General features: G+C 42.3%; 1 protein-coding gene across 1 annotated transcript; it reads left to right on the top strand.

Annotated features, from left to right (window-relative positions):
• Nucleotides 1-1,034: 1,034 nt before the first annotated feature.
• On the top strand, nucleotides 1,035-26,215 carry DAPP1 (dual adaptor of phosphotyrosine and 3-phosphoinositides 1). The gene is made up of 9 exons (XM_069783950.1): nucleotides 1,035-1,356; nucleotides 10,486-10,608; nucleotides 13,931-14,064; nucleotides 18,954-19,084; nucleotides 21,215-21,262; nucleotides 21,502-21,564; nucleotides 23,404-23,489; nucleotides 24,073-24,160; nucleotides 24,627-26,215. Exons 1-9 carry the CDS (start codon nucleotides 1,295-1,297, stop codon nucleotides 24,675-24,677), a joined length of 786 nt encoding a protein of 261 aa, XP_069640051.1. The 5' UTR covers nucleotides 1,035-1,294; the 3' UTR covers nucleotides 24,678-26,215.
• Nucleotides 26,216-26,888: the final 673 nt, after the last annotated feature.

The following is a 26,888-nucleotide window of genomic DNA, read 5'->3' as shown; positions in this document are numbered from 1 at the left end:
AACCCTATTTTTTTCCTAATAAGGAAAAAAAACCCAGCTTATTTGCAAAATCTGTATCTACAACTGAATGTTTGGCTGCCAAGATAAACAGCCAAAGTACAGGAGCAGAGCACCTTGCTGCCAGGGAAAGCACAATTAGAAGCTCAAACAGCAGGACAGTCTGATCTGACATATGGAAACTGTGTGAAGCTTTTCCCATTCAGGAGGCTAAAAAAGCTCTTCCGAAACTGATTCCCCGAGACCAGTAGGAGCAGCAGGCTTTTAATGAGCCTGTTCCAAATGACTCTTAGCTCCACACTGAGCATGCTGTTCGTATGACTGCTTGTGAGGAAATAAGTAGCTGTTCTGGCCTCTTTAAATATCAGTTTTCTGGAAACAACTTATTTTCAGTACTGGATACCTGGTGAAAACTTCAGTGTGTGTGACTGGAAGAGAGCATTCTGCCATTTATTTCTTTTTTTACACCGGAGCCCTGTCTTTTTGTCAAAGAAGTTTAGCAAAGAATTTGCCGGACCTGTACTAATTACCGCCCATGAAGTACTGGGGAATACAAATAACCTCTAGTATGCAGCAAATCGTTTAAATGTTTGGAAGGATGGGCACCGGATAACGCTCCGAAATTTCTCATCCACAGAGCTCAGTCCTCCGACACATCTTCATTCCCTGTTTGGTAGTACCTTTCCAGCAACCTTTTACATTTTGTTCCTCTGACTCTTTCTGAGAGACAGTCCGGCCTCTTTCAAGTCAGCCCGGAGCGGGATGACGGTCGCCCCAGAAATCGCTCGGTCAGGGTGCCAGGTGTCGGGGCGAGGCAGGCCCCGGGTGGGGCGGCAGCGTACCACTCCCGAGGTGAGCCCTCCCCAGCAGCACTGCGAAAAACGAACGTGCGTGAAACGCTTCAGAATATGAACTTCTGGGATGTGAAGATTAAAGTCACTGGAAATATGAATTATCCTAGAATAAAATAAAGTATTTCCAGCACGGGAGAGACATGGCGCAAACCGGGCACCACCGGCTACCCAGGGCGCTCCGGCCGGCCCTGCTGAGGGGCCAAGCCCCGGTGACAGGGCCAGCGGGCCCCCGAAAAGCCCCGGGGCGGGGTCGCTTCCCCGCCGTCGGGGCCGGGGCGGGACTCCCCGCGGCGGGGCACTCCGCGGCGGCGAGGCGGAACGAGCGGCGGCCGCCCCGGGAGGTGCCGCCCCGGGAGGTGCCGCCGCTGCCGCCTCCGCGTCCGCGCACTTCCTCAGCGGCCCGCGGAGGCGGCCGCGGGCAGCCGTCGTCCCCCGGCGGGACGATGACCCAGCGCCGGGAGCCGCGTCCCCCCGCGCCGCTGGACGAGGAGCTGGAGGCGCTCGGGTAAGCGGCGCTCGGGGCGGCGCCGGCTGAGGGGCGCGGGGGTCCCCGCGCGAAATGGCGGCCCTGGGGTGGTGCCGGGCCACCCGACGGGAGCTGGCAGGGTGGGAGCTGCTGGTTCTTGCTGCTGCATGTGGTAATGAAGCGGGCAATAAGGTAAAGCGGAGTTTGTTCTAACGAGCCCGCCGAAGGGCTCCGTGCGTGGCGTGCAGCGCCTCAGAGGAGTCCAGCGCCTCGTCCCTCTGGCGGGTTTGAGAGGGCGGCAGGCTCCCGTGTACAGAGAATACTGGCGTGCCGCAGGTGAGTGGGAGAAATAAATAATAGTTAGAAAAACTAGAGCGCAGGCAAGCCTTTCAAATATAGCGGGGAGTTAGAGGCAGGCAGGTGGCTACAGCTTCCCTCAGAGAATCTCTGCGGTGTTGAAACCTCCTCCGTCGGGAAGAGTCCCGGTTGCGCAGTGTCGCTTACCGGCACCTCAGGGGATCACCAAGCCCAGAGCTTGTCCTCAGAGCTGCCTGTCCTCCCTGGCTGCAGAGCTGTGCCGTCCCTTCGGCCATCTCCTCGTAGCCTGGCCTGGGCCCTGGCCCAGAGGGCTGCCATCCCAGCTGCCATGCCGGCCTCTCCTTGCCGGGCCCTGGGAGGCAGCAGGCTTCCCCGGGGTGCCTCGGGCTTCGGGAGCAGCGGGCAGTTCGCAGCCATTAGGAGGACCGTCGCCCTCACTCAAAAGCAAAACAAACCCAAGGAGCATAAAGGAAAGCCAAAGCTTGCAACAGACTTCACTCTCTGTCAAATGTGACTCGCCCATTTTGACTGTCAGTCAGTTTTGCGTTTTGCGGGAGGAAGGCTTGGGTTACTTTTTCCACAGGCAGCATGGCTGTGTGTGACAAGAAACGCGGGCTGGAGGAGCAGCACAGGTGGGCACAGGGAGGCCAGGGTGGGAAAGGTCAGTGGCAGCAAAGCGAAGGGGGGACAAAACAGAAGAAAGGCCAGTGAAGATACTGGAAAAGCAAAAAGGCTCTGATGTCACTTCTGCATTCAAAAATAATAGATGAAAAAAGTAGGTTTTTTGCTTCCTGGGTACTTATAGATAAGCACCAAATCATGAGGGGTTTTTTTGCGATTAATTCACTTAGTGAAGAAATTGGAGGGCAGCAAAGAGACTTGGAATTCGTATCTCCACACTGCTGATATTTTCCCATGTTAATTAAGTGCCTGTTACTGAAGCATCTAACAAATACGAAGTGAAGTCACTTTGTAATGGTACCCACAGTGGCCATTACATACTTTTCCTTTACATCTGTAAGATTACGCTCATCCTAAAAACGTATCTACAGGGGGGAGGGGAGTGAGAAGAAAGAAGAAAAAAAAAAGAAAAAGAATTGCAGCTGCTGTGGGAAGCATGATTCCCAATTGCCAGACTTTTAATCATTTAGACTATATGGCCTGAGTTGATTTATGCCAGTAACCTGTGCTTATAAACAGCCTTGCTGATTGGCAAGGAGTTAGTCCTCACAGATGATCTTGAAGGACTGCAGCTCGATGTGGTACCAGTGAGAAGGAAAGACTACAAATACGCATTTTTAAAGCTGTACCTTCTTTATTTTATTTCTACTTCAATGGAAAACCTAAACTTTTCACCCCACCACAAAACACTAAAGCATCTCCTTCAGGGCAGTGAGTTGAGTTAAATGCACTAAAGGTGAATAAGCAATGCCAAGCAAAGAGGCCCTTAAAATCATTAAACAAAGCCCTTTTTCCAGCTAGTACTAAAGCCACCTTTTTTTGCTTTTTTTTCTGAAGAAGAAAAAGAAGTCCTCATACACCAAACATTCTGGTAGCAGAGTCTAAAAGATATCTTAATGTCAATACTTTTTCATCTGTGAGAAGAGAGTGTGTCACTCTCCAGACCATAACATTAAATTCTCAGCCACTGCAATGGTTTTTTTACCCTAAACTTAGTCCCTGGTGCTATCACAGTGCCGAGTTCCCCTTAGACCCAACACAGTATCTAGCACAACTGAGACCTGATTCTGGTGAGGAGTATATGTCATTACCATAGTAAAGACCAGCAGAGACAAGGGTCATTCAAATGAGGAGCAGCTCATTTGACAGTCACGTACCTTTGGGGAGAGGAATTTGAAGCAGGTTATTTTAGAGCTTCTGCTTTACTGTGAAAAAATCGAAGTTGTTAAAGGTTTGAAGAAGTGTGTAATGGGAAGCATTTTTTCTTTACTTTTAAGAGAAAGGACATTGGGTACCAGGATATTCTCATAGTTTACTGGCTTAACTGGTCATCAGAGTGGAAAGTTGACAGCAATGTAGATGGGTGTACAGCATAAAACCTGTCTAACTGTCTGCTAGTTTTGGAGGACCTGGTATTTGCTGGGCTGTTCTGGATTAATGCTCCTGTATTTACACTAAGAATATCAGAGCTGGTGAGAGCAAGGCAGGAATGAGGGAGAAGAGGAACAAAAAAGTAATATATACAAACCCCACCTTTATTTTACCTCTGCTCTAGAGGTATCCCCTCTGTCAAAAAAAAAAAAAAAATCAAGAAATAAGATTTAAGAATCCCAATTATCATCAGGGACAATCACAGTCTCTGAAAGATCTAGACATATCTACAGCTGTTTATCAGATTGGATTGTTTTTCTCCAGAGGCTCAGTATTTGTAAAGATGAACTTTTTGACCTTTTACCTCACAACAAAAGAAAGCAAAAGTGATGGGTTTGGCCTTTTTTTTTTTTTTTTTTAACTACTTCATTCAGTCTGAGGTGGCTTATATTTATTTGGAGAGTTTGGGTGGTCAAACAACCAAAAGTTCAAAGTGAAAATTCAGATCACCATCAGCTCCATTCTCAATGTTTTATAGGTGGAACTAATGCCTAATGAAAAGGTAGATCAAAATCATAACATGTTGTTAAAAACAGGTTACCTCATTCATTAACTTCTTCCCTAAATCTACCAAAATATTTAAAAGGGAGCACTTAAGTTTGTCAACAGACGCATAAGTATGCTGGCTTAAAGGGGAAGGAAACTGACATCATGATTCTTCTTTGAAGGTTTCTTTGGCTATTTCTGGAGTCAACCCTTTTCCCAATTGGATTTATTGCTGTTATTGCTAAAAGCACAGCCTGCACACTGCGGCATGAAACTCCTGTAGCCGATCATGTATAATGTGAGTTTTGGGAATTCCCCATTGCAGTTCATGTTATTTGCGCAAGAGATGAGAATGTGGAATATCTTGTCATCCAAGTAATTACAGGTTGGTCTGGTAACACAACTTCCGTCCCAACATAGCATAGCTTTGGCGACATTGTCTTTTGGAGGTGAAAGGAATGGGACAAGAGGAAACAAGTTTTTGTAACCTTTTTCCTTTTGCAGTCCAAGCGCTCTTTGTCATCCCTTGCAGCACAGCTTTTATGTTCCTCCAGCTCCAGGTTTGACAATACCGTGACAGATGGTATTTGGTAAGACTGAATGAGACGCTGCATGCTTAGTTTTAGTAAGAGAAGAGAAATTAGATCACAGGCCTAGATCAGATGATAAAATTGGAGAATTGAGGAACTCTCATGACTGGGACAGGGCAAACGGTCATAAGAATCTTTTTACTTCATCTATATTTCTAATGTAAACACGGGTAAAATTACAACAGCTAGAAAGCGGGCAAAAGAAATCGGTAAAAATCAGAACAAAGCCAGTTGAGAAGGGGGTGAGAAAATGGAAGTGAAAAGCAGAAGCTGAACTAGTGAAAGCCTGCAGTTAGAAGACATGAACTTTAAGGCTGGATACACTGATGTTACTTTGCCATATTTCTATTTTTAAATTATTTTTTCTATGAAATGACAGCCTTGTATTCCAAAAAAGTACTTTACATAGGTGTGTGATTGAGTGTTTCAGTGTGACACATTGAAAGGATGTCTAATGAATACCAATTTTGGTTGTAGGCCACCTATAACTTCTATCTTAGCATTCTCACCCTTTTGTAGGTTCTCTAGAGCTCTGTCAACTCGTGTGCCAAAAAAACTCCCACAACAAACCTTGACAGATCTGACCTGAAATTCAGCATGCAGAGAATAAAGAACTAGTGGGGCTATTTTGTAGAGTCATTTTTTGAGTACAGGCACGTGAAAAGCATTGCATCCAGCCAAAGGAGATAAGTCAGTGCTTTCCCGCTCACTCCATTGAGCAGTACAGTGTACTACTCCTTTAAGAATGGGAATACATCTTTGAGGCTAGTCTATAGTTTCAAAGTGTAAGAAAATTCAATTCATTGTGGTAGAACATATTTTTTTAATATGAAAAAAAGGTGCAAAACCTGCCAACATCTACCACCACAAAACCCCCCAACCTCAGGGTAAATAACTGCTCTGAGTAATATTGAAGTCCTACTGAGAGCACATCTGGACCATCTCTCCCTAATGTGGATCTCTGTTCCCTTTCAGAGGTGGACGAGAGATGAATTAGATTTGCTGCGTTTCTGCTGGGCTGCTGCAGCTCTGGCAGCTGAGGTGCTTTCCATGGGGACAGTCACGCACCAGGGAGCACAAGCAATATTGCACTTTCTGCAGTAGGGGAGGGAGCTTCTGAGAAGGGAGCAAAGAGATCACCCAGCTGAATACTGAGAATCTCCTTGCTGCTTCAGAGAAGGAACTTCGAATTGCCTGACTCTTTACAAAAGCAAGCCAGACATGCACACAGTTTCTAACTCTATCCAGGCTATAACTATCTAAGAACATAATCTTATAAAGACACAAAAAATAAGCGTGACCTCTGCCTACTGCATTTATCTGATAGCTGGCTGTACCTCAGAGTTATCACTCCAGACACTAAAAACAAATGGCAGAACTTCTAGCTGTGCTCTCTTCTGGCGCTAGCTATCTTTCATTTTTATGAGGAAGAAAAGCGAGTGTTTCTACTGGGTGTTACACAGTTTGCATGTAGATATGGCTGAGAAGAGAATTATCCAAGTCACTCAACATTCATCCCTGGGTTAACCATGGATGTTTGTGTTCTTTGTGTATTCCGGTATTGTTAAAAAGTTCATCCACCTGATGCCAGCTACAGGTTTATTCACCAGCCTCTATTTACACAGGTAGAAATGTTTTGCAAAATATCCATATGGTTTCTTTGTCAACAGCATTATCAGAAATGACAGATGCCATACCTAAGGGCTGTCTGATCTGCAGGAGACATAGAAATGAAGTTTCATTAACATTTTTCTTTGAAACGTCTTGGCTTGTTAAAGAAGAGAACAAATGAACATTTTGAGGATGATGTTCTTACCTGAAGAGGGAATTTCCCACCCCAAACATTGCTGTAACATGTTCTTGATCATCACCGCTGTGTAGGGAGGTCTAGTCACTGCATTAACCACATGGAGATCTTAATGAAAGAAGATATTTTAACACGAATGTGTCCTGTTCTGGAGTTGTGATGATTAGCATAGCTGCAGTGGTATGGCTGGCCAGCGTAGACATGGCTTGTACTGTGGCAGTCACCAGCTTACCCCATGGGGGAACCCCACTGGTGACTGGGTGGGCAGATCCTTAGGGCAAGGCTGTGTGCTCTGATGAGTTTTGGTTCTCTGGGGCACTGTGTGTCTCATTTCTTTCTCCTCCTTCTCTTAACAGCAATGTCAGTAAAAGCGTTCCTATGCTTTCACCAATGCAATCTCATCTAAAGAGTAGGCTGATTTCTGAAAATGCTTTATTTTCCAAAAAGAAGCAAAACAAAGGTAATCTCACTAGGGCTGCATGCCCATCTTAGGACGTGTTTTCATGGGCCCAGCAGACTCTTCCACTCCAAAGAACAGAACGAATAGCATGGTCCTTCAACAACACAAGCTGACAATGCAAACATGCTTACAAGTATGGGATAAAGAGATTTAATGTAGTTTAGGACAAAGTTAAAGTAACAAGAATGGATAAATGACAGCAATTATAAACTCTGAAACTGAGATTGCTAGTCAAGTCAGTGATAAGGAACCCAAAAAGGGGGAGCATACAGGATTTTTTATGGGAGAAATGAAATAATTAGAAAAGAAAAACCTCCCAGAAGTATGTATGCATGCATTGTGAGACAGGAGGGTGTGCAAGGCCAAGGGCACCCAGCCGAAGTGGCTCTGAAGCAGGAAAGGACTTTCCTCTATCTATCTACTTGTGTTTCTTCAGAGCAATCTGAATCAGGAACCCCAGGCAATTTCTACACTACTGGTGATTTTCAGTCTGACAAGCGTCAAAGTACAGGGCATATTTCTGGATTTTTTTTGTAGTGAATACAAGGCTCTGTAAGTTAGGTCGAATAAAGGTGACTTGGAAGGACCTTCAGAAACAGCCCAATATGCAAGATATGCACCATGGTTCAAAATGAAAGAGTTAAGACAATTCAGGATTTTGAAGGACTTGCTAGGGGCTTCAAACAGATGGGTGTTTGTAAAGCCTTTTGATTTCCTTAATTTCTTATTTTAAGAAGGCAGGAAAGTAGGTACAGCATTATGTTTTCTATCAACAGTTTCCTCCCCCAGGTATCAATTGGAAAACAACCAAAACTTAAGCTAAAGGTGACTGCCCTTTAGTGTCTTGCTGAATGAGCCATGACTCCCACCTTGGTTTACCCACAAATTTCATAGAACTGCCTAAAAGATTTTTTCTAAACAAGATAAATAGAAGGATTGCCCCCTGACAAATGCTTAAGTTCAAGTGAAGTGTATCCAGTAGTGTCTAACCACAGGGCTGTTTGGGTTTCTTTTTAGTCTTGTTTACCTGTGTCTGTGTCATCAGGCAGGCTTGACTGGGAGAGCAGACTATTTGCACAGGAGCGTATTTATTTACCTTCCTGGTGATCTGTGTGCAACTGCTAAATTTTCTACAGTATTTTTAAATTTTACCTGTGTTCATGCAATTGGAACAAATTTTGAGTGACCATTTTCACAGTGGAATATTGAAGTAACCAACCTGACAGCTGTTACTCATTGAACCATATGTGGCAGTCAAGAGGAGAAAAGACATAACTATGTATAACACAGTCATTTTGGCTCTAAGATCTGTATTATTGTGTCACATCCACTTCTACTTTTTAAGCTGAGCAAGAGGAACACGGTAACATTTGAGGGATTTTTGTCTGAGTCAGCATATTTAGGCAAGAAGAGTGGTGCAGCCTTGTCAGCAAAGATTTAAAATTGCACTTTAAAGCAACATTATTTTCCCAATTAAGTGGGTGGGGTTTTGTTGTTGGGTTTTTGGGTTTTTTTTTTGGCATAGTGGTAAAATTTCATTAGTCACTGGCCTTCATGTGTAAAGAGGGAGTAGATTTAAAACATTTTTTAAACTTAAGTGACTTCTATTTTAAATTCTTAGTAAAAGGCTTTTTGGAAATAAGGTAACAGTGCACTTATGAGCAACCACAAACTGAATATGCCCCCTTATGAAAATGGACACTTACAGATTTTCTCAATGTATGTTTCTTTTGCACAGAAGTGAGAGAAATAGTGTTATGAAATTCCATCCAAAACACAGTGTTGTCTTCTCAGCTGTAGGTCCAGCCAAGTATGCATGCTGATACGATCCTCATCACATAAGGACAGATCTGACCTTTGACTGTTACTTACTTGGGCAGTTAATCCCAAAGCGGATTTTGGCTAACAGGTGTTTCAGAGGATGGCACTTTGATCTTTAAATATTCATTATTTTATTCTGCTGTGTAGATAGTCCACAGAGCACGTTCTAGAGCTAAAGCAGCAATACCCTGCCTGTATTGAGTTTCAAATGGATCTTGTCTTCCACAGGGTTAACAGTCTGGAGTCTCTTACAAAGTAATTTATCAGCCAGCTGGCCTTTCAAATAGGCAGCCGTCTAAATTCAGAGTTACAACTTTGTGTGAGATGCCAAGTTTAGTGGCAACTTGCAGCGAACAGATAAGGAGAACAAGTGTACAGTTACACCTCGTTTCAGTTTGAAGACTGCCATGATATAAATGCTGGAACGTGCTGTGATCACACTTCTGCTTTCAGTCAAACTGTCTTTCTCTGGCTGAAACAGTAATGGACTTTGACCCCAATATTACAGGCACACACAGTTTAAAGGAAAGAGAAGTAGACTTGGCACCACTCCACATAAAGAAAAGGGGAGAAGCTTGCTCCCTGTAGAGCTGAGTACAGTATCCCCACCTCCTTCTGCACCAGAGGTTCTGGTGTGTGTATATAACTATCCTTAATATCTGCACACAGCATCTCTTACAGGATTGGCACTCCAGCCTTTTTTAGCTGCGGCTCTTTTTTGTGTTCAGTCTCAGGATCATTTCTAATGAGATCCTTTTCTATTGAAAGATCAGGTGTTTCTATTGTGAATCACTCTGGATGGAAACGAAGCCGTAAACATTTCATGATCTTCCTTGCAGGATTTGTTTATGTGGATTCCTTGTGGAATTCTTCATATAAAAAAATTAATGAGGTTAGTTTTAACTGAAGTTAAATGAAGCAGGCATTTAGATGTTTTCCTGCATTGCTCAGACCACATATGGCCGAGCAGCAACAATGGTGAGGTTTCCTAAATTTTCACTTCAAATTCTGTCAGTTAATTTTGGTCCCTGCCTCTGTTCCTTCTTCCAAAAAGGTTATGCTTCAAACGAGAATTTTAAGCTTAGGCAGATGTGTTTAACTGCAGATCTTAGCAGTGCAGGTGAACTGAGTTATGGGAAATACAGAGCCTGGGAGGAGTTTGGGGCCTGCTTGCCCCAAAAGAGGAAGTGTACCAAAGCATCAGGAAGTACAGATTCTGAAAATAGACAAAGGATCCAGCATACCCCCCAAAATTGCTTTCCCCTTACCAGCATAGATCTGGGTAATTTGTTGCTCATGCAAGTAGAATTTGCAGGGTTTTTTAGATTCAGCAAACTATCAGCTGTTTGTACACAACTTTGTAGTTAACAAAAAATAGTTTTCTGAGCATGTCAAAAGGAGGCTGCTGAAAGGGGCACAGTTCTGTGTAACCTGTGTGTGCCTGTGGGAAGGATGGTAACTCAAAATTGTAGCAGTGTTGGTTGCCTTCCTCTTTCTCTAACTGGGCTCCATAATGCAGCAGGTGTCAGTTAAGAGCTGCATGAATGATGCTTTAACCCCTTGTGTCTTCCCAGGTGGTATCATGATAATCTTACCCGGCATGCAGCAGAAGCACTGCTGCTTTCCAACGGGCAGGATGGAAGCTATCTCTTGAGGAAGAGTAATGAAAGGGAAGATTTGTACTCCCTCTCTGTAAGGTAGAGTATGGACAGAAGTGAATTTATCTAATGCCGCACAGCTAGCAGTTTAAAAATCTTCACTTACTCCCATGTTTGTTTACATGTCTCATGCATTGAGATGACCTGCAGATTTTTTCCTAGGGCTCAAACTATTTTAATATATATTGCTAATGGTGTAATCCTGCTGAATGATATTTTGTTAGAAGAAAAAAAATATTTTGATTGGATTTGAAAATTGCTGTCATTTTTCCAAACTATGAATTAATCTTATTGGTAAAAAACATCATTCCATGGTTTGGCTGTAGACTTTCAGTCTGCATGATAAAAATCTGTATGGCAGTTACAAGAGTTTAAAAAACAGCTGGTGGGAGTAGAAGAGTTTTCTGATGAGGGTAGTAGTAAATATACCAGTTAATAGGCGCTAACTTCACCAGTTTCTGGATCACCGTATAGGAACCATCATCTTTGAGGGACAATCTAGTGTTTAACTGGATGGTTTTACTCCTCCGTTCTGGGCTGACTCAGTCTTAGCCAGTAATGCGTAACTGATTTGAACAGTATTTCACAAGTGACAGACGTCAGGCCCTTGAAGTCATCAAAATGACAGCAATTTTACATCGGTTCAGGGGACAGCCAATACAGAGCACAGGTAGCCTGGCCTGGGTACTTCACTACTGAATCACTTTTAAAGACCTTCCACTCTCCCAAGAAGCAGAGAAGCCACAATATTTCAGAAAGACAACATGAAAGTCATATGCATTAGACAGACAAGGTAGTCCCTGCATGTCAGCTGAGTGGAGGTAACCAACCCTAAATATGTTCTTAGCCTTTAGCAACTGTATGATATATTAAGCCTCTACAGTGAAATTTTAAGCTAGTGCATTCAAGCTCATTTCTGCCTCAAACTGAGCCTCTGAACAATTAGTCACCACAGCTCAGCTGAATTGCAGTAACTTTTTAAGTTAAAGTCACTTTGATCAGTATAATGATGCTAGTTATTCGCAACCCTAATAGACAGGAACACAGCATATGCCCTTGAAATTGTGACTTTCTGCATATTCAGTACCAGGAGCTGTTACAATTTGGAAGTGTAGTCACTTGGAAACTGAGGAGAGTGCAATTTGTACATACCCTATTCCCCAGAGGTATAAAAGGCAAATACAAATTGCTCACTTATCTCTGACAGAAGACCCAGGAGCAAGTGTGTGTATACATACACTGCTGAAATCATTACCACTATAGACAGCCATTTATACAAGGAGCTTTGGTGGGTGCCTGACAGATCTGAAGGTGATGTTGCAAATGAGTATACAGAGTAGCAATGACTAATTGAGTGTGAGTCTTGGGAAAAAGAATTTATAAGTATATATATAAGAATATTATAAGTAATAGCTTTGCTTAAAAAAAAAGTAATTTTAAATGAATCATTGTCTTGCTGATTAATTTTTTTTTTACTTTAAAATGTAACTAAACATTATTTGAGGTAATCTACCTCAGACAATTTTTAAAAAACATATCTTGATGCTAGTTTTAAAGGGCACTCAGGAAACAACTTACTGTAATAAAATAAAATTCAATTAGCTGTTCTTTTAATAAGAAACACAAGCAAAAGTGTTAGTTAATGAAAATAAATTTGCTGCCTTAACAAATTCTAGCCTTAGAAGACCTAGAGAAGTTTACTTCAGGTCAATTCCCATCTCTTGTTCAGCTCTCCATGTAGGAACAAGAGTTACATACTGCATTTCCATATGAACTGAATATCCCAATCTGGAGTCTGATCTTTTATTCTGTTACATTAGTTTTTTGGTGGTACAGCTCCCCTGAAATAGCGATTTTGATTTTAAAATGTTTTAATATTTTTCTAAGGTTTGTTTAACTCTTAAGTTTTCCTTTCCTTTTTTTTTTACTAATATTAAAACTGAATTTTAGAATAAGTAATTCCATTTTGTTCTCATACATTTTTATAGAAAGGATAATTTTAGCAATTCTAGCTATCATTTTCTTTCTCTCCTAAAATGTCTTCTATAGCTTTTACTTTACTTTCTGCTTCTGCCTCACAAGGAACTTCAGTCATTATTATAGTTTGTTTTAAAAGGAAACAAGGCGCAGACATTCCTTGATGTTTTTATTGCCGGCTCTAAGCAGAGAGATCACACATTGCCTGAAATCCTTTCCCCCAGTAAATTAGCCAACTTCAAAAAGGAACTAGGAAATAGAGTAGAAGTTGCTCTAATTGCAACATTGTATTTCTTGTGAAATTAAATGAAAAGATGAAAACCCTGTCATTGCAGTGGAGTCACAGCAGCTATTTTCTGTTGTAGGGCATCTGGACTTGGTTTGCACGCATTGTGTCTCAGCTGACTGTAGCGCAAAACATGCAGGATGTCAATAGAGGCACGTTCTACAATATTACGAGTACTGTTCAAAGATAAATATTTGTTTAAATACCTGTTTGATATTAAAATCTCCTGTGGAAGTGGCAATAAACAATGGAAAAGACACTATAAATCCCTTTCTTCACCATATTTTCAGTATATTTGCTACACACATTTTTCCTGAGACAAAGTTGTCTCTGGACTATTTTGGATGCTAGTAACATAAACAGAAGTAACTTTTTCACAGGAGAGATACTTGCACTAAATGCTTCACTGACTTCTGAAGTCAAAATAATTGCCTGTCCAGGAAGTGAGGCCTTGCACACTTCTCTAAATACCATCAGCTTTCATAAACAAGTGCTGTAACTTCCCTGACAAAGGACCCTGGTTCATATTTGACAGTGCCCACCATAGAGGAGCCGTTCACCTGAGTACAGAGACAAAGCAGACAAATTTTAAAGCCTTAGGTATCTAAAGTTAGGTTATTAAACCCCTGTTTAGGTGCAAAAAAGGAGGCAGCCTATTTTTGAAGGAAAAACGGAAGACATCTTCAATGCGATTGGGATGTTACCTGAAAAGTAAGACATATACTGAATAATACAGGTACACTACCAAGACTAAAGCCTAGTAAGTGAAGGGATATCATCCTGCTTAGCCAGAAGGCTGGAAACCTCGTTTATAAGCCTTATAATGATTGCCGCAAGAATTAATTTAACTTGCCCTTTCTAGGCTTTCCTCATCTCATATTTGTAAAACAGCAATTAGATTTTTCTTAATAAATCTGAGTCTCAGAAGTGTTGAGTATCGGTGAGGGACAGTAATGGCAGTAGTACTACTGCTAGGACAGCAATTGTCAGCCTGTGATCTGGGCCAGATTTCCTGTAGTAGAAGCTGCTATTTAAGGGTCGTACATGCCAAATGCCTTTGGCATTTATGCCTTGACAAATTTTCCCTTTTTATTTTAGGGGAAAAGATTCTGTGAAACACTTCCACGTTGAACATACAGGAACTTCATTCAAATTTGGATTTAATGAATTTTCTAGCTTGAAGGAATTAGTCATGCATTTTGCAAATCAGCCTTTAATTGGAAGTGAAACAGGTAAGAAGAGCCATATGTTTGTATGAACACATTTGTAGTCATGCTTCACACGAGTAAAAGGAGCTTCCGATGTGTTATCGGGTAGATCTACTGCTGCAGTGTTCCTCTTCAGAAATTCACATTTGTATTAGCCTCAAGTATCTAAGATGTTCCTTTTAAAAAACTCTTTCAAGTACTCTGAAGAAACTACATGTAAGCTTACTGGGTTTTTGCTAACCAGGGGCATGAACTCCTTTTGATTTCTCAGAGAGAGAAGGAAGCGTTTCGAGATATGCATGTCCTGGGAGGAGCAGAACCTTCTCAAAAAGGGCAAAACCAAAGCAGGGTGTTTAGTGAGGAAATATGTGTTCATCTATGAAGTTGAAATCATGCAATAAGAATAAATGGAAAAGGGACTTGAAATTGTTTAGCTCCCCTATTCTTCATCCAAGAAAGAAGTCTACAGTGATATATGTACCTCTTTCCTGTAGGAAATGTACCCTGTATTACCTCTCCCTTTCTGTCTACAGTGGATCAACCTGCTGATGCCATCTGCCAGCACAGTGATTTGTCTTGTTTATAAGAAAGAGAAAAAGCACAGGCTTCTTTATCAGCCAACATGCTACCTGAATTAAAAGTCAAAAGAATAAAGTTGATTCATACGATTGAGTTGAATACCACCAGGCCAGAATCCCTGGAGAAACAGATGCAAACTGTCATGATAGTGCCAGTTTTAGGTTTAGCTTCAAATGCAAGAGTTGAAGGTATGTCAGTACAAGTTAGTGCCAAAAACTTCAGTATCCTGTATAGAAAGTGTATGCAAATAACTCAGAGTAGTACTAATTATATATGCAAGTGACCAGTTAAACAATAGTTAACACATGCAATAACCGTAGTATGTCACACACTAAATACGCACCAATGCTCTTGTAACACAAGCATTAAATTCAAGGGTTGCTTTGCCATCCCCCCCTCCCCCCCAAGAAAAATGCAGCGGTACACTCAACATGGTGCTTTTATCTTTCAAAGCATTCTCTTTTTAAGTTGTGGGTTTTTAAGTGTTGTCGTGGTTTAACCCCAGCCAGCAACTAAGCACCAAGCAGCTGCTTACTCACTTTCCCCCCCTCCGCCAGTGGCATGGGGGAGAGAATCGGAAGGAAAATGGTAAAACTCATGGGTTGAGATAAGAACAGTTTAATAGAACAGAAAGGAAGAAACTATAAATGATAATAATTACAATAATGAAATGACAGTAAAAGGATTGGAATATACAAAACAAGTGATGCACAATGCAATTGCTCACCACTTGCTGACCAGTGCCCAGTTAGTTCCCGAGCAGCAATTCCCTCCCCCCCCGCCCTCCCGCCCCGAGGCCAACTCCCCCCAGTTTCTATACTGGGCATGATGTCACATGGTATGGAATACCCCTTTGGCCACTTTGGGTCAGCTGTCCTGGCTGTGTCCCCTCCCAACTTCTTGTGCCCCTCCAGCCTTTCTTGCTGGCTGGGCACGAGAAGCTGGAAAATCCTTGACTATAGTCTAAACACTACTTAGCAACAACTGAAAACACCAGTGTGTTATCAACACTCTTCTCATACTGAATCCAAGACATAACACTATACCATCTACTAGAAAGAAAATTAACTCTATCCCACCTGAAACCAGGACAATGTTTCAAACACAGAGGTCCTACATGTATCTTTTGTTCAGTAAGCTGTTTTTCCTGTGAAATCAGATACACACCCACAGGCCTGATGCTGTAAAGATTCCAGTTAATCTATAAAATGTATTTCCCATTCCTTCACTGCATGTGTTACAGACATTAGTAATCAAGGCATTGGTGTTATGTGATCTCTGTGGACAGGATCAACACTGCTGAATGATGGGCTCACTTGTCACCTTAAAGCTCCCTAATTGAATTCTGCTGGCTCTATGAAACCTCTTTAAGTTGGATGTGCTACAGAATAAGAAAAGCCATTTGAACATCAGATCAAGAAACCTTCCATCCTACCTTACCATGGATTGCAGTAGAGAGGAAGAGACAGTTAGCACTCAGGCAATATTCCTTCAGATACAGGTGTCAAAGGTCTTCTGGGTGGTAACCGAATTATACCAAAAAGGGGGTAGGGGCTCATCAGAGCCCACTCTAAGCCAAGTGTCAGCATGGCAGAACAACTGGCCCAACACAGGGTCACACAGCGGGTTGGCAGAAGGGCCAGCAACAAAGTCTGATTTCTTAGGCCACATTTCCTTTCAGTCAAAAGCAGCAAGTGACCTTTGGCTCAGGCATTAGTAGAAAGCAGTTGGACCAGTTTTTCTTATTACTTGTTATACTTGCAAGCAATTTCCTATAGAAACACTGTGAGATCAGGAATGAGAGAGTGAAGGAAGATAGTATGATAGCATTTTTCGTCTCCTCCTTGCTTACGGACAGGATTTTATAAGATGGAGACCCACGAGATAGAACATGTAATGGTTTCCACTATCTTCCACTTAAGTTTTGTCTCAGTGGAGCTAGTTTTGTGTGTGAAGAGGCACACCAGACTCTCTTTGATCAGTACTTAAACACACAGGCCTGTACCCCTGCAAACTGGTCTATGGAGTGCAGTGGTTCTTTTGTACTGGGAGACAGCTGCAGGTTTGTGCTTCAAGCCCAACAAACCTTGTCTTACTGCAGCTTCATTTGCCACTCCAAATTGCTACATGGACTCGCATCTATATTTCTGCAGCGTAATGTGTACGCTTCCTTCAGAACTACAGATAACTAAAGCGAAATAGGGGCTACTGTGTTCTGTGAGATGGTTAATTCAACAGGCAAGCTGAATCTATTCAGTAACAAGGTTAAAGTAATATACTATCATATTTCTATATTTCTGTCTATTCAAAGTGACAAGCTCAACATGTTATTCTTACCTGTTTGCTTTTTTTATCAGTTTTTACCTAAATTATTTTGAAAACACATTAAGTCATTACCCACACAAAAAAGCCAGTTGCTTGAAGCTAACATTTCCAACGTGACTAATTTTCATTCTTCCTTAGAAATAGATATCACGCACAAACATGCAACAAGAATTTTGCTACAGTGCAGCTTTTACTAGTTCTTTTGTACAGTTACCAGATGATTCTGTACAAGTATTGTTTGTGGAGAAAAAAAAAACCATGGAGAACTTACTAGAAAACATTATTATATAAAATGTTAAACTAGTCCTCCCAGTCTGCAATAGGGCTCTTTATCCATGGTGTACAGATGATGGTAGTCTGATTCTGTGCAACAGCTTAAGAGTAGTTTCTGTAGACTGGTGATGGAGGAGTTCTCAATTTCATTTTAAATGATAAAGCATTTTTTTTCTGCAAGGCCAGAGAGAATGAAACTGATTTTGACTTTTCACCTATTGCAAGTTGAATATATCACATTTGCATACACCCTCTGTGCCTGCAAACAGATTTCAGTTGGTTACTCCAAATACGATTTTTCCACTTCCCTTTGTAGCCCTTCCCATTACAAAATATACTTTCAGCTTTATTTCAGTTTTAAATTACTCAATCACCTGTAGGTTTCAAGTCCAAGTTCTTACCAATTCTCGCATCCCTCCTTGTTTTACAGCTGACAATATCAGCATAAAATGCAAATGGAGCAGCATTTGGTATGCTGTGACATTATTTTTAAAGAATGAGATTAGATGGTGTAGCAGTTACTATTTTAAGGAGGTTCTTCACTGTTGTGAATGGTGTAATAGATTCACTATTGAGAATGGAGCTTTTTGCAGAGAACATGTAATAAACATAACCTTATTTGCAGAACAAAGAATGGCTATAATCAAAATGTTACTAACTGGAAAGAGCTATGGTAAAACAGTTAAAGGCGATGGTAATGTGGGATTACTATTAGGAAGTCTGTACCTGAAGCACTGACAGATGAAGTGATTTACGCAGCAAAACAATGGCTTGTTGGCAAAACCAGGACGACTGTTAAGGCCTCATATCTAGTTTAGCATCCTGCCTACCCACCCGCCCAGCCTCCTGTGCAGGAAGGAAATTTAATGAGTCAAGTGATTCCCTGCAAGCACTAGTAAGTTTAAAGGTTTTAAAATGGTGCCATATATTTAGTTTTCACAGTTGCATGTAAACAGGTGTGATAATGTCTGTAGTCACATCTTCATGGATGCAGTGAAAGTGTAGGTCACGCGTAGGTCAGCATTTCAGCTCTAACTATGAAATCTGTGTTTCAATTTGTTCTGTATTACCTAGTTACTCCCTGACTGGAAAGAAGGTTCAAGCAGGACAGGAGACACCTGCCTTTGAGGGTTGTCTGGCAGTCCTTTCTGTTGCTGTCTTGATTTTTTGCCACTTACCATGCACTGCAGAAGGGGTTTAATTCCCTACTGCTTAGGAGAAGTGAAGAGGGTTTTCACTCTTGTTTTCAGAGATGCAAGAATAAATTGACTCCCACTGTACAGGGAGGAAGGAATGGATTTAGGCAAGGTCCAGATGCCCAAGGTATTGAGGACCCTGAGCAACATGACAGAGCCAGGAAAGTGAGACTGGGCAAGTGAATCCAGCAGCAAGTGCCCCTCTGTAGTTTGCACGGATTTTTGTAGAAAATACCCTTCGCAAAGTCTAAACTATTCAGATAATGCACATTAGAAGTATTTGTCTAGTTTTATCAGTATGGGAGAGTCATTTATAGCCTCTGATTGTTTTCTCATGTGGGTGTGGCCTGACTCCTGCCCCCTTCCAAGGAAAACCCCGTACAGGAAGTGTCGCAGAGATCTTGGGGAGGTTATTAGCTCTTACACCTTTTTAATTTTAGGAAAAGGTAAAGTTAACCATTCCACAAACAGGCTGCTACTGCCAGTTATTTTCTAAGACTGTCTTGCCAGATGACTTACTCCTGCTCTTTTTCTCTCCAGGAACCTTAATTGTATTGAAGCATCCCTACCCACGGGAAGTGGAAGAACCTTCCATTTATGAGTCCGTCCGAGTTCACACAGCGATGCAGACAGGAAGGACAGAAAGCGACCTTGTTCCAAATGCTCCCTCAGTAAGTTGTGTTCAGGTGGGAGGGATGCTTCTCCTGGCCCGAGTATAGTATGGTTGCTGGAGTGAGCTATGGAATAATGCCACTAATTCATCCCTTTATGGGTTCGTAAATACAGGAAGTCTTTGCTGACCAAGGCAAAACAAACACAGACTTGCTAAGTACAGTCCTATGACATAAAGCTTTTTACAATTGTTGTCATTGAGACCTTCAATGCTGTCACTGGGAAAGCGCTGTCTGCAGCTGACCTAGGTGAGTCTGACCATCCAAACAAAGAATATATGAAACGTTTTCATTCTCCTGTTATATTCCTTTTAGAATGCCATCTTAACAGTACCATTATCAGGAATTAAAAAAAAAACCAAACCAACAAAAAGCACACCACACAACAAACACAACACTTCTCGCATCTTTCTGACAACACTCATCAGGCAGTACGCAACAATACTTATGTCAGTTTGCACTGTGAGCCCTTGTTTTGCTGAACAACCTTTCCAGCCAGTGGGAAGTCTCTCTCGCTCTCTCCCCCCCACCCCCCCAGGTGAGGAGAGGAATACACTAAATGGCAAAACCAAGTAACAGCTACAGGATTTACTGCATTTTCTCTCAGTCAGTGAATATGAGGATTAGATGACAGGAAACAGATAGATAGTTGTCCTGACAGACATAAACTCATTACCACTTATTATTTTTGCAGTTGTCTTTGTTTGTTAGAATTATTTTGCCCAGTTAGCAATACACAGCCTCCTTCCTAACTGGGGGGAAGGAAAGAGCATCTCTGACTTTCTAAGTCAGTTAAAAAATGACCTTTTGAAAAAAATATTCAAAGGTGTGCAAGACAGGCAGGGACACATTTGGAAAAGGAAATGCCAAACTGAAGCGTATTACGACCAAGTTAATAAAAGTATCTGTATCCTGATAGGTACATTACTCAAAAGGGGGTTTTGGCATTTTCACACTTGGATTTTATTATTTTAGAATCACCTTGTCTTAAAGCAGGAAGACAGCTTGCTGTATTCTGACACAGACTTAAACCTGAAACGGAGCAATATGACAGAAGAGCCTCCACCCTTTCAGCCCGATAGTAATTTTGAGCACAGTAAAAAGCTGTGTCGTATTAAAAGCTACTCCTTACTGGTGTGAGAAACAAGAGAACATCTTCATATCCTTTTGGGGCACCTGCTGTGACATCTGTGACTCACTTGGACAGTAATTAGAGACTTTAAATCCCAAGTAACTCATATCTAAGTGAGACAGGTGGTTTCTCCAGAACAGTATTGCTCAGAACAGAGAGGAAAGTATTTTAATTAGATACTATATTTTTTGAGAAAAAGAGGAAGAGTTACATTAATAAGGGTTAATGAAGGTGATAAAAGAACCACTTCTGATGTGTCTCACAACCAACCCTTTATGGCTGAGTTCCACTTTAACTTCCAAAGAAACTTGACTTCCACATACAACCAATAAAAAGGCAATATTTTTTCAAGAGCAAGTAGTAATTAACTTGGCAAGAATTTGTTTTTCAGAGGTCTGCAGTCTCACAGCTAGGTCCCTACACAGAGTTTCAGTATCTGAGAAGTCATAAGGTCCCAGTGTCACTCATGGCAGCAGAGAAACAGTTCAAAAAACAATTTTTCAATAAACACATTTAATGTAGCAGGTTTTTCCTCTCAAGCACATGGCTGTTTGAGAGAAGAGAATGCCCAAGTAAAACAGCACTTTTCCCCCCTGCTTGCATTTCAAGAGGAATTTCTGTGGATAATTCCACTGTCAGCTAAACCCCAGGTGCTTCTGGTTCCAACACATTCTGAGGCAACCATCTAACTTTACTAAATAAGCTGTAACTGCAACTATTTTGCTGCATTTGGTTGAAAAGATGCAGGCCAGAAGGCTGCTGAGGGAGGCACGGTCTAAGAGATTGCCTTTAGAGCCAGCACAGGTCCATGTTTACCCTTGTGGTGGATCTGGCCGTGTGAGGGGAGCATAGGAGCGAGGACAGGGCAAGTGGCCACGGGAAGTTTCCCCAGGAACAGGCTGCTCTTCCATCTTCTGGATGTAGGCAAAGAGGGGGATGTGGGAAACAGAAGCAGAGCTCAGTCTCTAACACCGATCCCTTTCCTTGTTACTTCACAGCTTGGTACAAAAGAAGGATATTTGATAAAACAAGGCAAAATAGTCAAGGTAAGGAAAACTCTTACTCCTTGCTTCCACTCTGCAATCTTCCACAGAAGCTAGAGACAAAGTGGAGCTGAAATAGCTCCACCTGCATTCCCCTGCAGAGAGGAACAATTTGTGTTGTGAGCAGCAACAAAGCACAACTGTAAACCAGAGCAAGTCAACAGCTTTAAAGTTTTTTCTTTCCTAAGAAGCATTACACTAAATTCTCACAAGACAATTACCATCCATTCTTGATCTTTCAGAATTGGAAGACAAGGTGGTTTACACTGCATAGGAATGAACTAAAGTATTTCAAAGACCAGACAGTAAGTAGCAAACACCAGTTCTGCTTTTTTAACCTCAACAGAGGCAGCTGCGGCCTCCTCATATCTCTGGCTTCTCGCATCTGTATCACAGCTTCCCAAGCTAGAGCTTCCCACACTGTAAGAGGGGTCAGACCTTTCAAATAAAGTCAGAGTTTTGCTGATGACTTCAACAAGAGAAAGTTAGTAAGTTTTACAGCTGGAAAACATTTACTGTGCTCTGTCAGTCTTACGTACTAGGCAGAGTTGTTGTTCACAGTGCATTTTTTGGTTGCTTTGTTCAGTGGATTTTAAATTACCAGCACAACACAGCTTTTATCGGTAGATTTGACACACAACCTAACAGACAGTGGTGCTGTTAAAATATTTCTGAAAATATTAGTAGTATATTTTGCATTCCTTGATTTCATCCATTTATTTCAAGTGGTCACACAGTGTACATAGAAAACGATTAATTTAAAAATGTATTCCTTCCTAGCACTCTGACATAGATTAACCTGCTGCATCTGGGAAAAACAGTGTGTCCTTACAGTTGCTGTTCCATTTCTATCTTAAACTAAGTAAAAGTAAGAAATACCTCTAGTTTCTCCACCCTTACAATACTTCCACTTCACGTTCCTTCATAAACACAGCCAAACTGTTTACCTCTGCCAAGCCCTCTTTCAAGCATCTAACAGATTTGAACACAACAGAAGACACAACTGCCCTTTCTCACCAAACATCACCGTTTATGAACAGTTATGTTTTTACAGGGCCTTCCATCAGTTTTCATTTCAGTTCAAGCCAACTTGAATTAAATTTCCAGGATAACATTTCAAAGGGCAGCACTCCAAATGTTTGAGTAGCTTTTGTGACTTACCAGGCAAGAAGGTGTCTTTGTCAGGAATACGGCCTCCTCCTGGGCAGCAGCTCCCATGTCTGTTGCTGTGGGGTTGCAGATACCTACAGGTGAGCAACTTGCTGCTGGCCCCTGGGGATGGCATTTGCTAGCATACCTCAGCACAAGTGGTTGTCTGCTAGTGTAGTGTGTAACTAACAGCCAGTGAGCCAGAGGAAAACATAAGGAAGGGTTAGAAAGCAAGACACCTCCATACACCCGATGAAGGATGATGGGAACAGCTAAGGGCATTCAGGCAGGGAGCAAGCCGTTCTACTTCAGCGGCCTCTTCCAAGGTGCTCAACAGTGTGATGCTGAAACAAATCAAAGAACTCCCACACCTAGAGGGAATGAAACTCTTAAGGGAGATGGGTTGCAGTTATACACAGTCTATATCCCTGCACCTGACCACTCCTGGGCCCGTCCCAAGAAACTTAGATGTACACACACTGCTGGTACAGCCAGACTCATCACTTCTGCTGCAAGCACTACCTTAGCTTTGCTTCTGCATGTCTCCCTACCCAGCTTCATCCTTTTAAAGCACTTAGGAATTAATTAAATCTCCAACAGCTGGCTAGGCCTGATAAGACCTATAACTATCCCCTTGTGTTGGTAAACCTTAGCTGGAAGTAGTACTGGATTTTCTGCTGTATCTGTTACATTATAATGCATCAACCAAACCCTCAGCAGTCTGCATCTAGCTCAAACTTTCCTGCAGTAGAGATCTCCTCTGTTGTTTGTCTAGATCTGAACTGTCCTTTTTTTTTTTTATATTTAGCTCAATTCATGTCATGTTAGCACTGATGTTATGTCCGCTAGTTTGGGTTTATGGTGTTAACAGCTATTGTACCTATGTCTAGAAAGACCTGGTGTGCGTGTAAAGGTTTAAATGCACTGAAAATGAACCAAGCTAGCCTTATTTTCTGTTTTCATGTGTTTCCATTTTAAAACCATTTATATTCAAGGCCACAGAACCAATTCGGGCACTTGACTTAACTGAATGCTCAGCTGTGCAATTTGACTACTCCCAGGAGAGAGTCAACTGTTTCTGGTAAGTTGCTGTGCTTTCTCTATCTTGCTGGGAAGGTCAAAATAGCCAGGGAATTTTGAAATGTAACCACTGGGTACTTCTGAAAGCTCCCTTGCCAGTAGCAACCCTGCTGTTCCTCTAACTCGCAAGTCTGTTTCTGTCAGCCAGCCTCTGTCGGTCCCGCATGGCTTTGCCAGGTTACTGCTGGCAAAAGGTTTTTCTTGACGAGGAGGAAAGGTGTAGGCTTATGTGTAGTGGGCATTTCTTTTCCTAATTCTGTAAGCATATATAATCATCACCCAGACCCATGGAACTTAGGTATAGTCCAGTTCCCAGCTGAGACATTGCTACGGGTCACACAGTAACTGCTTCTCTGCCCAAATGTGGGTCTTCTGTCCCTATGGGCCTGGGGCAGTGTCTCCCCAAACTGTAAACGGTTGTTCTTGGCTAACCTCCCTCCTGGTGACTGAACGGGAGCATGGCCTCCCTGCCCTGCCCTGCTTTGTCTAAATAATTGTTGGTGCAGGCCAGCTGGGTTCAGTTTTAGGAAGAACTACCAGTTGTTCTAGCAATTTAAGAAATAGGTTTAATTTTTTACTTACAGTTTAGTGTTCCCGCTAAGGACGTACTACCTGTGTGCGAAAACTGGAATAGAAGCTGATGAGTGGATTAAAATACTGCGATGGAAACTGGTAAGATGATGTGCAGTGTTATGTGGCAGTACGCCTCAGGCAGCAGTACCCGTGGTACCACCATCATAAACCCCCCACTATTGTAGTGCCCAAGTGCTACAGTTCTCAGTATCTGCCAGAAGGGAGTACTTGTTCTGGCTTCCAGCCCAACTAGACCAGAAAATGTAGTTTTTGCATAATGTATACACCTGCAAACCCGCTTCAGCATTTTCAGGATGCACTTTTAACAGACATATGCATTAGGAAGAAGAAGTTCCTTCCATCTTTAAGGATGTCATTGTGTAGATGGTAAACCATATGGAGCATCAGCACAGACCGCATGTGTTGGGTCATGAAGGAAGCAATGAGAAGACAATGTAAAGGCTTGAAAGCGTTACTTCCTTAAATACCAGTATTTGGGTTAGTCGTACTCACCCACATCCATGTGCATGCAGACAAACAGTAATGGATTGTCTTTCTGTTCTAGTCACAAATACGGAAGCAAGTGGACCAGCGTAACGCCGCCCTCAGTTCCTAGCTGCACCTCCGGTACTTCTGCTCCATTGGCAGGAATTGCCCCTTTGCCAAGGGGAAGGCATTGCTCACAAGAGGACGGTTTCACGTGTCTCCATTACAGCAGGCACGCGTGTGCCCGTATACCTGCACGCAGACGCTTGCATCCAGCTCTGCACACAAAGGATTCGTACAGCTGAGTGCTCTCGGGCTGTTGTCACGTGTGGAGACGGTTGCAAAATCAGAGTGTTGGTTTGATGTGCACAGTGTAGGCCTGTAATGCACTTAATTCAAACACCTGTTAACTAATCCCAGGAGCAGTCACTGTTTAAAACTTTTGTGGTTATTCAGAGCACTCTCCATAATTTATTGCAAGCTCCATCGCAGCATATTCTGTAACCTTGAGCCTGTTACTGAAAACCAGTCCTTTCTGGAAACATTAAATATTTCTTTTGTATTATCTGTTTAGGCTCTAAACCAAAAGAAAAATGACAGAGGTTAATTATATTTTTGTAAATAGTATCTGTATTACAATCCAGAGTATATTTCAAGGCCCTTTTCAAGGTGATGGATGAGTAGCACTTAGTTCTGGTCAAATATGTTTTTGTTTGGTTTAGATTTATACCGCAGAGATGGCTACAAGTGAATGTTTGTTTCCAGCAGCAGCTATAGGTATTGGTGAGCAGCATCATGCAAGCACGGTTGTTTACAAACTAGAATTATGAGAAACGGGCAGCTGGTTCCCAGTGTGCCTATGATGGAGCTGCCGCGGGACCCTAAGGATGGGCGACAGGGCTCTGCAGAAAGCTTTGCTTTGTGGCAGCCACCAGCATTGTTAGCAGCATTACGAGTTGGGCTCCTTACGGTCCCCCTTGAAAAAGGGCTGGACTTTGTATTCTTTCCTCATGCAGAGAACTCAAAATGAGGTTTTGGCCAGAACTATGTTTAGAATTAAGCACACAAAAAAGCACCATGTACACTCAAAATACGAATTTAAAAGAACACATCTTCTATGTAACTGGATATAAATTTCCATCTGTATTTTGGAAGACTCACGCAGATATAAGAGCCTTGTGGCTCGCTGCAGAGTTGAGAAGTGGAAGCCCAGTACTTCAGTGCTGTAGTCAAAATAGATGTTACATTTTGGGAGCAAAGTTTGACATGCTGGAGGGTTCCAAGACCATCTTGACCTGATGTCACTGCAGGCCCAGCTGCAAGACGCCCTGAGCAATCCTGCTTTTCCTGGAGGGGTGGGGAAAGAGGGGGGGTCCCCATGTCCCCACGTAACCATCAAGTTTCTGCTGAAACAGTGTAGACAATCCTCTCCCACTATGCAAATGCTGTGGCACAGGGCTTAGTATTGCTCAGACAGCAGGTCAGTGTTCAATAGAATCCTTTACTGTGAGAAGACTGAAGAAGAGCAGGGAAAACACACTGGAAGAAGAAAGAAAAACTAGCTTTGGACATAGGGATAGCATTTTATTTCAATTTAGAAATTCAAAATATTTGTAAATATTTTTATAGACTGTTTTCTGAATAAAATGTCATTATAAAACTACCAAAGGTCTTCTGTATTCATGTACTGTATTGTTAAAGCTTTGCCTTCCTTTTTCCCTTAAAGAACTGGTTTAACAAACTGGCATCTCCCATTTAGTTAAAAAGCTTTGATGAATTTGTGTGTGAGAGAGGCTGTATACGGGGAAGAGAGAGATGATATTCTCTAACAGCATCGCTGTTCTGTGACAACAGCTTGGAAATGAAGCTTGAAGTGTAACCACAGAAGCAGCCTTCCCCTTTTCACATGAACAGGCTGCATTACAGAATGTTAGAAGCACGTTCGGCACACGGTGTCACAAACGGAAGCCAGTAAAAGAAATTGGCTGGCGTAGGAAGCAGTCACAGACAGAAGAGCCAAACAGAACCTAACAGCAACAGTAGGCCCTAGGTGGAACATGAATGCTTTTTGCCAGAAATATACACAGAGATGCCCTGGGGCTCAGTTTTCAGCTGTTTCTGTCATGACCAGCACTAGAAAGCTCATGCCAGGAGCTCAGTTTAAATGGAAAAGGGTTTACTGACAACTTGGAATCTCTGGGAGAGCTTTTGAGCCAAAAATTCCCAGTCCTTGTTTCCAGCACCATTTCCCCCCGTCCTGTCTGATGCTAAAGGTGGGCGAGGTATAAGCAAGGGGGCAGCAGCACCCCCTTTCCCAGCCTGAGGCAGAGACCTGCCAAGA

This window comes from Haliaeetus albicilla, chromosome 1 (assembly GCF_947461875.1).
Source record: "Haliaeetus albicilla chromosome 1, bHalAlb1.1, whole genome shotgun sequence".
Lineage (NCBI taxonomy): Eukaryota > Metazoa > Chordata > Aves > Accipitriformes > Accipitridae > Haliaeetus > Haliaeetus albicilla.
This window is presented reverse-complemented; position numbering and strand designations above follow the sequence as displayed.

What these genes read in the sequence shown, in the direction of transcription:
- DAPP1 (XM_069783950.1), top strand. Translation starts at nt 1,295, where the DNA reads ATGACCCAGCGCCGGGAGCCGCGTCCCCCCGCGCCGCTGGACGAGGAG. An exon ending in TTGTTCCAAATGCTCCCTCA is followed by an intron (nt 19,085 to 21,214) that starts GTAAGTTGTGTT and finishes GTTACTTCACAG; the next exon opens with CTTGGTACAAAAGAAGGATA. An exon ending in AGTATTTCAAAGACCAGACA is followed by an intron (nt 21,565 to 23,403) that starts GTAAGTAGCAAA and finishes TTTATATTCAAG; the next exon opens with GCCACAGAACCAATTCGGGC.